The 14,073-nt window shown below is 41.6% G+C and overlaps 1 protein-coding gene across 4 annotated transcripts in view; it reads left to right on the top strand.

Annotated features, from left to right (window-relative positions):
• Positions 1-14,073, top strand: part of LOC112215324 (lethal(3)malignant brain tumor-like protein 4) — a 132,166-nt gene that overhangs the window by 37,095 nt on the left and 80,998 nt on the right. For all 4 annotated transcript variants that reach the window (XM_042298780.1, XM_042298779.1, XM_042298778.1 and 1 more), the window contains exons 11-12: positions 9,002-9,087; positions 12,212-12,322. In XM_042298780.1, the coding sequence (XP_042154714.1) occupies positions 9,002-9,087; positions 12,212-12,322 (197 nt within the window). The remainder of the gene's footprint in view (positions 1-9,001; positions 9,088-12,211; positions 12,323-14,073) is intronic.

The raw sequence follows: 14,073 nt of genomic DNA, 5'->3' as shown, positions 1-14,073 counted from the left end.
AGTTTCTCATCTGCAGTCAGCATCTAGCTACGATGATATGTTAAAGTTGTCGGGGTAACGTTAAATGGGACAAAGGTATAGGAGGTGTCTAGAATTTCACTTTGTGTGCCTTTAATGTCTTATTGTGTTTATGACAAACATTAAAAGCATATTGCAAAGCGCTCGCGCTCTCTCTCGCCCACTCCCCTCTCCTCTTCTATCATCTCTCGCTTCTGCTAAATCCTTCTTCCTCCTGTCTTCTGATTATGCCTGTTCGACCGTACTCACCTCCCTTTCCGCATCCTATGGCTCGGCCCTCCCCCCCTGCTCCGTGGCTGAGTGACTCATTGCGAGCTTACAGAACAGCGCTGTGGGCAGCTGAGGAAAATTGGTCCTCCGGAAGTTATCATTCACTTCCTCCTCTCTAACTTCTCTTCCTCTGTATCTGCTGCTAAAGCCACTTTCTATCGCTCTAAATTTCAAGCTTCTGCCTCTAGCCCCAGGAAACACTTTTCCTCCCTCCTAAGTTCCCCCCCTCCCTTCTCCCTCTCTGTGGGCGACTTTGTCAACCACTTTAAAAAGAAGGTTGACGAAATCTGTTCTGCATTCACTCAGCCTATTGAGTCCACTGGTCCCAGTCACACAGAACTACCCTATGCATTGACCTCTTTCTCCCCTCTCTCCATATGAAACCCTGCAGCTAGTGAGGTCTGGCCTGCCCGACAACCTGTCCGCTCGACCCCATCCTTCCTTTTCCAGACCTTCTCTGGAGACCTTCCTCCAATTCCTCATCAACTCATCCCTGAGCCCAGGCTGCGTCCCCTCTGACTCCAAAAGAAACCAACACTCGACTCATCTGAAGTCAAAAACTATAGACCTGTATCCCATTTTTGTCTTTCCAAAACACTTGAGTGTGCTGTCTCTGATCAACTCTCTTGTTATCTTTCTCAGAATGATCTTCTTGACCCTAACCAGTCAGGCTTCAAGACGGGTCACTCAACCGAGACTTTGCTTCTCTGTAACGCAGAGGCTCTCCGCACTGTCAAAGCTGGCTCTCTTTCCTCTGTTCTCATCCTGCAAGATCTATCCTCTGCCTTCAACACTGTGAACCATCAGATCCTCTGCACGCTCTCAGGGCTGAGCGACTCAGGCTCTACACACTCTTGGATTGCGTTCTACCTGGCAGGCCGCTCCTACCAGGTGACGAGGAGAGGATCTGTGCCTGCATCACGTACTCTCACTACTGGTGTACCCCTAGTGCTCGGTTCTAGGCCCTCTCCTCTTCTCTCTATACACAAAGTCACTTGGCTCTGTCATATCCTCACATGGTCTCTCCTATCATTGCTATGTGGATGACACTCAACTACTTTTCTCCTTCCCCCCCTTCTGACACCCAGGTGACGCACGCATCTCTGTGTGCCTTGCAGATACCTCAGCTTGGATGTCGGCCCATCACCTCGACAAGACGGAGATTCTCTACCTCCCGGGGAAGGCCTGCTCGCTCAAAGACCTCTCCATCATGGTTGACAACTCCACAGTGTCGCTCTTCCAGAGTGCAAAGAACCTTTGTGCGACCCTGGACAACACTTGTCGTTCTCTGCAAACATCAAAGCAGTGACTCAATCCTGCTGGTTCATGCTCTACACCATCCATTGAGTACAACCTTACCTCACACAGGAAGCGGTGCAGGTCCTTGTCATCTTCGGTCTGGACTATTGCTGTTAGCTGGGCTCCCTGCTTGTGCCATCAAACCCCTGAACCTTAACCAGAACGCTGCAGCCCACCTGGTCAACATTCCCAAGTTGTCCCATGTCACCCTACTCCTCTGCACACTCCACTGGCTTCCAGTTGAAGCTCACATCCACTAGTAGAACATGGCGCTTGCCAACAGTGCAGCAAGAGGAACTGCCCTCCCTACCTTCAGGCTATGCTCAAACCCTAAACCCCAACCTCAGCACTCCGTTCTGCCACCTTTGGTCTCTTGGCCCTGCCACCCCTACGGGAGTGCAGCTCCCCCTCAGTCCAGTCCGAGCTCTTCTCTGTCCTGGCACCCCAATGGTGAAACCAGCTTCCCCCTGAAGATAGGACAGCAGACCCTGCCCATCTTCTGAAAGCACCTGAATCCAACCCCTCCTTTCTAGCTCCGACTTTGCTGATACACTTTTCCTCAATAAATTACATATTTCCTGTGATATGTGGTTGTCCCACCTAGCTATCGTAAGATGAAAGCACAAACTGTAATTTGCTCTGGATAAGAGTGTTTGATAAATGACAAAAATGTGAGGATTCCAAGTCTGAAGCATTTGAGAGGATATCAAAACCCTCTAGGCTCTCTCGCTCTCCTATTTCTCAATTTTCTTCTCCCTCCTTCCCTCTCCTGTTCTACAATCTAATAGGCGACTTGGTTGTGCCATTCGGCTAACATTCTCCTGTGTGTCGCAATACTGCATCTGTTTTTCCAGTTAAAAGCGAGCGGGGTGATGTGCTGTTAAATGGATTCTGTAGCACAATCATCATACATCAGATCAGCGAATGGGAAGAGCGAGGGAAATAGGGGTGAAGAGGGGGGAGAACAGGGGGAGAGAGATTATAGTTTCTGTTACCACAGCTGTTGGGTAAAACATTATCTTAACTATTTGATCCATGCCTTGTGCAGAGAGCATTAATTTACCATTTGAAATAAGGTTTCTCTCTCTCGCTTTTTGCTAGCGCTCTCTCTCTCTCTCTCGCTCTCTCAGCTCCTATCAGACCCGATAGTCCTTGGCTCAGCTATAGCAGTTTTAGGGGTGTATATGTGGTGCTGGGAGATACCAACAGTCTATCAGGGATCATCAACTACATCATTTGTAATAAAACACAATGCCAAGAGTGTGCAAAGTTGTCGTCAAGACAACGGGTGGCTACTTTGAAGAATCTAAAAACACTTTTTTTGGTTACTACATGTTTCCATATGTGTTATTTCATAGTTTTGACGTCCGTAACTATTGTTCTACAATGTAGAAAATAGTCCAAATAAAGAAAAACCCTTGAATGAGTAGGTGTGTCCAAACTTTTGATTGGTGCTGTATATACATGGTGCATTCAGAAAGTATTCAGATTTTGTTACGTTACAGACTTATTCTAAAATTGATTAAATAAAAACATTTTCACCTTCAATCTACCCACAAATTCCCCATAATGACAAAGCGGGGAAAAAATAGCTCAGAAAACGTTTATTTTTTATGAACCTTTATTTAAACAGTGAGTCTCAATGAGAACTCTAACAAGAAATCCCTGTGTACGTTGACAAATTAAACACAACATTAAACAGAGTTAAGAAAAGCAATCTCATTCTGTATCAAAAGTTTCCAATCAATCATTTTAATATCTCATTGCAAGGAATTATGTCTATTGTTCCACACAAGGGGCAATTAAACTAAAAGTAGATTTTCCCAATACTGTGCAGACCAAAGGGATCTCCAGAGTTAACCATCCCTGAGAACGGGTTTGGTCATTTGTACATCTAAAAATGAATCAATGAAGTAATGTGTGGAGGAAGTTTCTGAAAGACTGCTTTGTAAATAAATAAGAGTGCAGCTCTCTTCTTACAGACAGAAGAGTAAAGAATATAATGATGAGTCCTAAAACCATCCCCGGTGATAAAACGTATTGCTGAATGGAATACCGAGTCCAATGGTTTCAAAACAGAGGCTACTGCGTGCATATAAATAATGTCACCATAGTCTATTACAGAGAGAAGTGTTCTTTGAACAATTTTCCTTCTGTTTTCAGAACTGAGGCAGGATAGATAGATATATATATATATATATCAGATCTCAGCTTCTTTGTCAAGTTTTCAATGTTTGTTTCAAAAGACAACTTGTCATAAATCCAGATACCCAAGTAATTATAGTGAGAAACGTGCTCATTTAAAGTGCTAACACGCAAGTCCTCAGGGTCAACATCACGAGACCTAGTGAACAGCATAGAACCTGGTTTTATTTGCAGTTAACATGAATTTAAGATCAGTAAGAGATTTTGGATCGAGTCAACATCCTGCTAAAGGTCACCAATGGCCTGCTGCACTAAAGAGGCACAGGAGCAAAGAAGTGTCATCTGCATAGAGATGAATGTTACATGTGTGAACAGTATTTCCAATGTCATTTATACACAATGTGAACAACTTCGGACCCAAAATCGAACACTGGGGTACCCCTTTAAGCACTTCAAGAAATGTGGATTTAACCCTGTCTATCATAATAGCCTGAGTTCTGTCACTAAGATAATTCTGAAACCATAAACAGGCATCAGAACCAAGACCTAACACAGACAACTTACTCTATAAGAGAATGATCAGCTGTATCAAAAGCTTTTGACAAAACTAGAAATAGGCAAGCACTATTCATTTTAGCATCCAAGGCATTGCCAATATCATTTATAACTTGTGTGTTGCAGTAATAGTACAGTGCCCTGGTCTAAACCCTGATTGATATACATTCAAAATGCAGTTCACAGATTAAACAAACAAAAAAAACATTCACCAAGGATTCAAAAATCTTAACTAAACAAGAAAGCCTTGATATGGGACGATAGTTGTCAACATCACAACAATCAACTACCTTAGTGGCAGCACATGCACTGATTTCCACTCTTTAGGAATACACACACACACACACACACACACACAACCGTTCAAAAGTTTGGTTCACTTAGAAATGTCCTTGTTATTGAAAGAAAAGCACTTTTTTTTGTCCATTTAAAAAACAAACATCAAATTGATCAGAAATACAGTGTAGACATTGTTAATGTTGTAAATGACTATTGTAGCAGGGAACGGCTGATTTACATTTTTAATATCTACGTAGGCGTACAGAGGCCCGTTATCAGCAACTATCACTCGTTGTTAGCCTTTGTAAAATGATAAACTTGGATCAGCCATTTGATCATTAGAAAACCCTTTTGCAATTATGTTAACACAGCTGGAAACATGTGCTGATTAATGAAGCAATAAAACTCGCCTTTAGACTAGTTGAGTATTTTTAGCATCAGCATTTGTGGGTTCAATGTCCAGAAACAAAGGACTTTCTTCTGAAACTCGTCAGTCTATTGTTGTTCTGAGAATTGAAGGCTATTCCATGCGATAAATTGCCAAGAAACTGAAAATCTCGTACAGAAAAAATGAAAAGGAAGACTATCACTCCTATTTGCAACACCATGCCATACCCCTTGGACGGCGCTGAATTGGAGCCAATTTCCTCATACAACAGGACAATGACCCAAAGCACAGCTCCGAACTATGCAAGAACTATTTAGGGAAGAAGCAGTCAGCTGGTATTTTGTCTATAAGGGAGTGGCCAGCAGAGTCACTGGATCTTAACCCTATTGAGCTGTTGTGGGAGCAGCTTGACCGTATGGTATGTAAGAAGTGCCCATCAAGCCAATCCAACTTGTGGGAGGTGCTTCAGGAAGCATGAGGTGAAATCTCTTCAGATTACCTCAACAAATTAACAACTAGAATACCAAAGGCTGTAATTGCTGCAAATTGAAGATTATTTTACGAAAGCAAAGTTTGAAGGATACAATTATTATTTCAATTAAAAAATAATTATTTATAACCTTGTCAATGTCTTGACTATATTTCCTATTCATTTTGCAACTCATTTCATGTATGTTTTCATGGAAAACAAGGACATTCCTAATGACCCCAAACCTTTGAACGGTTGTGTAGATATGTTAAATGAAACATGTGGGTTATTAGGCCCACAATGAGGGATGCTGCACACTTGAGCTGACGTGGATCCAAATGGTGGGCCCCTGTAGATTTCTTCATGTCTAATGCCAACAACATATCAAGGACTTAATTGTCTGTGAATTGCCAAAAGGAAAATCCCTGACGGACATTTTCAAAATTATTCAGTATAATTCCCCCAGCAACATCCAGTACATTGTCAAAGTGAGTAGGTTTTTGAGTTCTTTCCAAGAGACAGCCTGCAGAAATAAAATGTTGATTTTAAATTAATTAGTGATATCAATGTTATCAGTAATAGGGCCAGACTCTACATTAATTTGTAAGGGAAGAGTAGAGGAAGTGCAACCCTTTAATTATTTCACAGTTTTCCAGAATTTATATGTATTTCCTGTACAGTCAGCTAGTGTTATTATAATAATCAGATGTAGCTTTTCAAACAAGTTTTTACACAGATTTCTCAATTCTCGAAAGGATTGCCAGTCCCAGCCGGAGTCAGTACTTTTAGCCATGCTAATCTGCAATGTTGTTAAAAACATTAATAAAGTGAATTTAGAGCCATTTCAGAATCCGGTATATCTGAGATACCATTAACATCGCAATGGTAAAAAAGCTTGTTCACAATTTCTTTGACATTTTCTCCTTGAACATGGTTTTGCCTTAGGAGTCCAAACATATCTAATGCAGACAATAGAAAGTGATCACTAATATCCAGGGAGAAAACACCACTAGCCACAAATTTCTCTGGCGTATTTGTAAAGATATGGTCAATTAATGTTGATTTTATTAGAGTCCCTCAGATTTGGTTGTGTGGGTTTGGTAATCAACGGAGGGATGTTTAGGTTATTACAAATCCTATAAACCGACTGAGTCTTGGGTTCCCCAGGACAGGTTAAAGTCACCTTTGACAAACATCTCAGAAGTTAAAAAAAGAAGCTATTAAGTCAGTGAGACTAGTTAACAACTAGTTAACTCGGTTACCTGGGGTGGCAGGTAGCTTAGTAGATAGAGCGTTGGGCCAGTAACCCGAAAGGTTGCTGGATTGAATCCATGAGCTGACTAGGTAAAAATCTGTCATTCTGCCCCTGAACAAGGCAGGGAACCCACTGCTCCCCGGTAGGCCATCATTGTAAATAATAATTTGTTCTTAACTGACTTTCCTAGTTAAATAAAACAAACATTTCTTTGTGGAGGGAGGGCGGTAGACTTGCAGAACCAGTTACTTTCGAATTAGAACCTAGTTGTAAGACTTAAAGCTAGAAATTCAAATTGTTTAGGCTAACAAGGTAAAAATCTGCCATTCTGCCCCTGATCAAGGCAGTTAACCATCTGTTCCCCGGGCGCCGAAGACGTGGATGTTGATTTCAAAGGCAGCCCGCCGGACCTCTCTGATTCAGAGGGGTTGGGTTAAATGTGGAAGACACATTTCAGTTGACGGCATTCAGTTGTACAACTGACTAGGTGTCCCCCTTTCCCTTGAAGGACACCAATAAGATACTTGCTTGGGCCAAGAAACACGAGCAATGGACATCATCTGTCTGACGAGTCCAAATTTGAGATTTTTGGTTCCAACCACCGTGTCTTTGTAAGACGCAGAGTAGGTGAACGGATGGTCTCTGCATGTGTGGTTCCCACCATGAAGCATGGAGGAGGTGGTGTGATGGTGTGGGGTTGCTTTTCTGGCGACACTGTCTGTGATTTATTTGGAATTCAAGGCACACTTCACCAGCATGCCTACCACAGCATTCTGCAGCGATACGCCATCCCATATGGTTTGCGCTTAGTAGAACTGTCATTTGTTTTTCAACGGGACAATGACCCAACACACCTCCAGCCTGTGTAAGGGCTATTTGACCAATAAAGAGAGTGATGGAATACTGCATCAGATGACCTGGCCTCCACAATCACCCGACCTCAACCCAATTGAGATGGTTTGGGATGAGTTGGACCGGAGAGTTAAGGAAAAGTAGCCAACAAGTGCTCAGCATATGTGGGAACTCCTTCAAGATGGTTGGAAAAGCATTCCAAGTGAAGCAGGTTAAGAGAATGCCAAGAGTGTGCAAAGCTGTCATCAAGGCAAAAGGTGGCTACTTTGAAGAATCAAAAATATATTCTGATTTGTTTAATACCTTTTTTGGAAACCACATGATTCCATATGTGTTATTTCATAGTTGTGATGTCTTCACTATTATTCTACAATGTAGAAAATAGTAAAAATAAAGAAAAACCCTTGAATGACTAGGTGTGTCCAAACATTTGACGGGTGCAGTCCCCCCAGGGCTGAAGTTGTGAATACCAACATGATGGCATCTGGGACAAAAAAAAAAAAAAAAAAAAAAAATCTGGTATTGCCCTGAATGTTTACATTTTTTCTGTGCACTTCAGTTTTCACCAATGTTGTCTGTGACTCTCTTTTGATTTCATCAAACATCAATATGAAGGGAATGTGTTCAAACCAAATCCTTTAACTTAATATGGACTCAGCATTGCTGACATATACAGTATGATTCCTCAGGTGTTGTTCTTAGATCAGGTGAACAACCGCAGCTCTGGAACGTATTCCTATAGTCAAGGAAGAGACAGGTGTACTTACTCATTATGTTATATCTTGCCCTGAGAATCTGTGAAAGTGCTCATTACCTCATATTGAACCATCTGTAGGCTCTTTACCAACAGATTTACTACCAGACTTCCAGCTGATTCTATTCACAGAACATATTTTGTCTTAATGTGTTATAAATTCCTTGTAGCAAGATGCATCTGCCATATTGCTAGCAGGAGGCCACTTTTAGTCTATTGAGATGCACCAATGCATTTTCTCTTGATGTTTTACTAGAATGGAATCTAGTTTTCCTCTCCTGTATTTGGCAGATTTAACAAGAACTACCGAGGCAGTGGCCAGTAGAACTAATCACTTACTAATGGCAGCCTCCCACAACTCAACCTCCGCTAGCTAAACATAATTTCCCTCCGCAACCAGGCGATATGTTTAAAAAAATGTTTTTTAAACCTTTTTATTTAACTAGGCAAATCAGTTAAGAACAAATTCTTATTTACAATGACGGCCTAGGAACAGTGGGTTTAACTGCCTTGTTCAGGGGCAGAACGGCATATATGTACCTTGTCAGCTCGGGGTGTGTGTGTGTGTGTGTGTGTCATTTTTGAAGTTTAAGCTCATTTGTCTTTTTAATTAGTTTGTAATGGCGTTTATGGTCCCAGTTTGAAGTGGTTTGTGTATGCATGTGCGTGCGCGATTCACCGTGTTTTAATCGGATTGTGTTTTGGATTATGTTCAAGGACACCCCAATCCAGAACATTTCCTGTGGGAGGAGTACTTAGAAGACAATGGTTCCACGGCAGTTCCAAGCCAGGCTTTCTGTATGGTAAGCAGTAAGCGCTAGGCACAGAACAGCTGGCTAGCTTTGTATCAGACAGCGCTGTTTGTGTGTGTGTGTGAGAGAGCGAGTCACGCGGCACCATTGTTGTTCCAAGGCTCTGCTGCAATCTAACGGCTTCTTTAGTGTTTCATAATGATATCCTTTATTGTCTAAAAAACCTCCTACAAACCATTTGAAATTGAAGGCAGTTAAATAACGGTTGTGGTTAGATTCCTTTTCACAATAATGACTCAAGTCATGTTTTCCTCAGTTTGACATCGGCTTGTCACTTTTCCAGACCTGGGCCCGTATCCACAAAGCATCTCAAAAAATCAACTCATAAAAGTTTATCTCAGCTGGTAATCACAACCTTTTGAGGTACCGCAAAGGAAAGATAGTGATGCCGCTCATTGACCTTGTTTCGTGGTTCTCCGAAGCATGCACAGCTGGTGATGCCTCATTGTGGTTGGTTATGTAACTATACATGAAATGTTCCAATGTTAAAACGATTGATATAATTTTCACCTGACATGATCACTTTGCCTACTCTTAATTCTTGGCATGTTGGCATGCATACATTTATTATTATTTTTTTTACAATTCTGATGCTCCCGTTTTAACAACTCTAAATTGCTTTGGCACAGTTGGCATCAAATCACTTGCCGATAATGTTGCATAAAACATTTGAAAGGTCTATCCACTTTCATTGAACACATTCAAAGTTAACGTGGGCCCTAGATGGCTTCGATTTACCAATTTATAGGCATGCCCAATTAAGGCATTTTTAACAACATGATATTGCTCTCCAAATGGATAACTTCGAATAACATGATTTAGGTTAATTAAATAATACAATTAAAAATACTATTTTTTTTTTTTAGCCTATGTGGTTACAAGTATTTAGGCATATCATGTGAAATAATTTTCAAAAGCTCCAGACATACTGTTGCATGTGGGTGTAGATTATTTATAGATGCTGTTGCATGTGGGTGTAGATTATTTATAGATGCTGTTGCATGTGGGTGTAGATTATTTATAGATGCTGTTGCATGTGGGTGTAGATTATTTATAGATGCTGTTGCATGTGGGTGTAGATTATTTATAGATGCTGTTGCATGTAGGTGTAGATTATTTATAGATGCTGTTGCATGTAGGTGTAGATTATTTATAGATGCTGTTGCATGTGGGTGTAGATTATTTATAGATGCTGTTGCATGTGGGTGTAGATTATTTATAGATGCTGTTGCATGTGGGTGTAGATTATTTATAGATGCTGTTGCATGTGGGTGTAGATTATTTATAGATGCTGTTGCATGTAGATTATTTATAGATGCTGTTGCATGTGGGTGTAGATTATTTATAGATGCTGTTGCATGTGGGTGTAGATTATTTATAGATGCTGTTGCATGTGGGTGTAGATTATTTATAGATGCTGTTGCATGTGGGTGTAGATTATTTATAGATGCTGTTGCATGTGGGTGTAGATTATTTATAGATGCTGTTGCATGTGGGTGTAGATTATTTATAGATGCTGTTGCATGTGGGTGTAGATTATTTATAGATGCTGTTGCATGTGGGTGTAGATTATTTATAGATGCTGTTGCATGTGGGTGTAGATTATTTATAGATGCTGTTGCATGTGGGTGTAGATTATTTATAGATGCTGTTGCATGTGGGTGTAGATTATTTATAGATGCTGTTGCATGTGGGTGTAGATTATTTATAGATGCTGTTGCATGTGCAGGTGTAGATTATTTATAGATGCTGTTGCATGTGGGTGTAGATTATTTATAGATGCTGTTGCATGTGGGTGTAGATTATTTATAGATGCTGTTGCATGTAGGTGTAGATTATTTATAGATGCTGTTGCATGTGGGTGTAGATTATTTATAGATGCTGTTGCATGTGGGTGTAGATTATTTATAGATGCTGTTGCATGTGGGTGTAGATTATTTATAGATGCTGTTGCATGTGGGTGTAGATTATTTATAGATGCTGTTGCATGTGGGTGTAGATTATTTATAGATGCTGTTGCATGTGGGTGTAGATTATTTATAGATGCTGTTGCATGTGGGTGTAGATTATTTATAGATGCTGTTGCATGTAGGTGTAGATTATTTATAGATGCTGTTGCATGTAGGTGTAGATTATTTATAGATGCTGTTGCATGTAGGTGTAGATTATTTATAGATGCTGTTGCATGTAGGTGTAGATTATTTATAGATGCTGTTGCATGTGGGTGTAGATTATTTATAGATGCTGTTGCATGTGGGTGTAGATTATTTATAGATGCTGTTGCATGTGGGTGTGATTATTTATAGAGATTATTTATAGATGCTGTTGCATGTGGGTGTAGATTATTTATAGATGCTGTTGCATGTGGGTGTAGATTATTTATAGATGCTGTTACATGTGGGTGTAGATTATTTATAGATGCTGTTGCATGTGGGTGTAGATTATTTATAGATGCTGTTGCATGTAGGTGTAGATTATTTATAGATGCTGTTGCATGTGGGTGTAGATTATTTATAGATGCTGTTGCATGTAGGTGTAGATTATTTATAGACTGATCATATAGTAATATCAAAACATTCATGACACGTGTGGCGCATGAACCACTGACTCAATGCCTTTTTCTATTATCAAGACACTTGCACAACTCTTAACTGGTTGTTAGGACAGCTCTTGATGTGTCCTAAAATATCTGTTTACTTAGTCGGATGACTAAAATGTTTCTTGCATAGCTTTTATTTTTTACATATAAGAGTAGGTGTAAAATGTCTCTATTCTCAGTACTAAATAATTTTAGACTGAGACGATTTATGGATACGGCCCCTGTCAAACTCAGACTTCCTCTCTGCCCTTAAGATCTCCACTGTCAACTTCCTCTTCCCTGCATGACATCGGCACAGCTCCACACAGTTTCACACCCTCAAATCCTCTCCTCTGGCTGAGTTTCTGGCTGACGGGGCCTGTCCTCACCTCTGCTTTCATCCACTCGGCATGCTCTGCTTTCCTGTCTCAGAGAACTGAGTACAGTGTGACTGACAGCCCTTTCCTGTCTTCCATCTCCACCCCTGCGTTATGTCTCTCTTGCAACCCTCACTTTCTCATTTCTCTTCCCCATCAGAGAGCTCCTCACAGTTTCCCGGTGAACATGAAGCTGGAGACGGTGGACAGGAGGAACCCCATGCTGGTCCGTGTGGCCACCGTCTCAGACACTGAAGACTACAGGGTCAAGGTGAGGGGGAGGAAGGTGAAGAGGTGGGGTAAGAGAGGATGATGTAGTGAGAGGGGAAGGATTGATAGTGAACCAAATTAAAGGATGATTGCGGGGGTGAGATGAGGGGAGGGGATGAGAAGAGGGCATGTGGAAAGCAGTAAGGGATTGGGGGGTGTTAGTCAGGGTGAGGAGGCCTGCTGAGTGACATGGCAGATGAAGCTGAGCTGGCAGCTCCTACACCACATCTGTTCAAGACTGTCTCTGTGAAATGAGCAGGCTGGAGAGTCTGCAGAAGCCACTTGGTGGTGCTGCTCTTATTAAACCACTAACAAGCCTTGTACTGAGACTTGGTAGTGTATGTGCCTATGGCGCATGCCCTGTGTGTGTTTGTACTGCATGCCAATGAGTTTGCGCACATGCCTGATGCGTGTATTGGGTGTTTATACAGTTGATGATTGACAGAGCAGAGTGTCTTATTTCTCACCATATTTGTCCTATCGCGTCACATCCCTCTTCACCGGAACCCTCTCGGCATCCATTCGTGTTTAGTGCTACATTAGACATACAAGGATTTATTTGTGTAGCTACTCTAGGGACACACACAGGGGTCAAGCCTGCTAACTTCCCTGGTGGAACACTATAGTGTCACTGAACCATGGTTATGAGCTGCAGCTTGTCAGTACTATAGCACCACTGAACCATGGTTATGAGCTGCAGCTTGTCAGTACTATAGCACCACTGAACCATGGTTATGAGCTGCAGCTTGTCAGTACTATAGCACCACTGAACCATGGTTATGAGCTGCAGCTTGTCAGTACTATAGCACCACTGAACCATGGTTATGAGCTGCAACTTGTCAGTACTATAGCACCACTGAACCATGGTTATGAGCTGCAGCTTGTCAGTACTATAGCACCACTGAACCATGGTTATGAGCTGCAGCTTGTCAGTACTATAGCACCACTGAACCATGGTTATGAGCTGCAGCTTGTCAGTACTATAGCACCACTGAACCATGGTTATGAGCTGCAGCTTGTCAGTACTATAGCGCCACTGAACTATGGTTATGAGCTGCAGCTTGTCAGTACTATAGCACCACTGAACCATGGTTATGAGCTGCAGCTTGTCAGCTGACAAGTCATCATGGTTTTAATAGATTTGGAAACAAATCTAAAAACACGGCGAGTTTTGAGAGGCATCAGTCGAAGTGGTGGTGGTGTTAGTATAAATTAGGATTTTGGTGGAAACTTTAATATTACACTGAAAGTAGCACTATGAGAACTCTTGCCCGCTAATGAGGAAGATTCATTGATTAGCTTTAAGCAGCATGATGTATAATTCATGCATCTTGAAATAAGGAGATGTAATCAAAGCCCTACTTCATAAACTTCAGTCTTATCTAACTTTGCTGTTTGAAGTATAGGCACCTGAGTTGCCTAACCTGTTCACAGGATTGGTTAACTCTTCAGGTTCCTAGGGTCTCCACCCACCTAGGTAGATCTGCTTTGAGTTTTACTGCACCGTATTGCTGGAACAAAATACGTTTCATCTGGATGTTCTTGTGCCGTTCTGGCAATGTAAAGTATTGATTGGGGACTTACTTGTGGAGAAATGTACCTGGCTGATTTGTGATGATTTCGTATAAGGAAATCAGTCAAAGGTGCGGCCATGGGAGTACATAAGCCCAACCACTTGGGAGACCTGCCCACCAACTGGGGAGCAAGGCCCAGCCAATCAGAATACAGACCTAAATATTCCTCAGTTTCATC

Source organism: Oncorhynchus tshawytscha, linkage group LG16 (genome assembly GCF_018296145.1).
Source record: "Oncorhynchus tshawytscha isolate Ot180627B linkage group LG16, Otsh_v2.0, whole genome shotgun sequence".
NCBI classification, from domain to species: domain Eukaryota; kingdom Metazoa; phylum Chordata; class Actinopteri; order Salmoniformes; family Salmonidae; genus Oncorhynchus; species Oncorhynchus tshawytscha.
The sequence above is the reverse complement of the archived record's forward strand: the minus strand, read 5'-3'. Positions and strand labels throughout refer to the sequence as shown.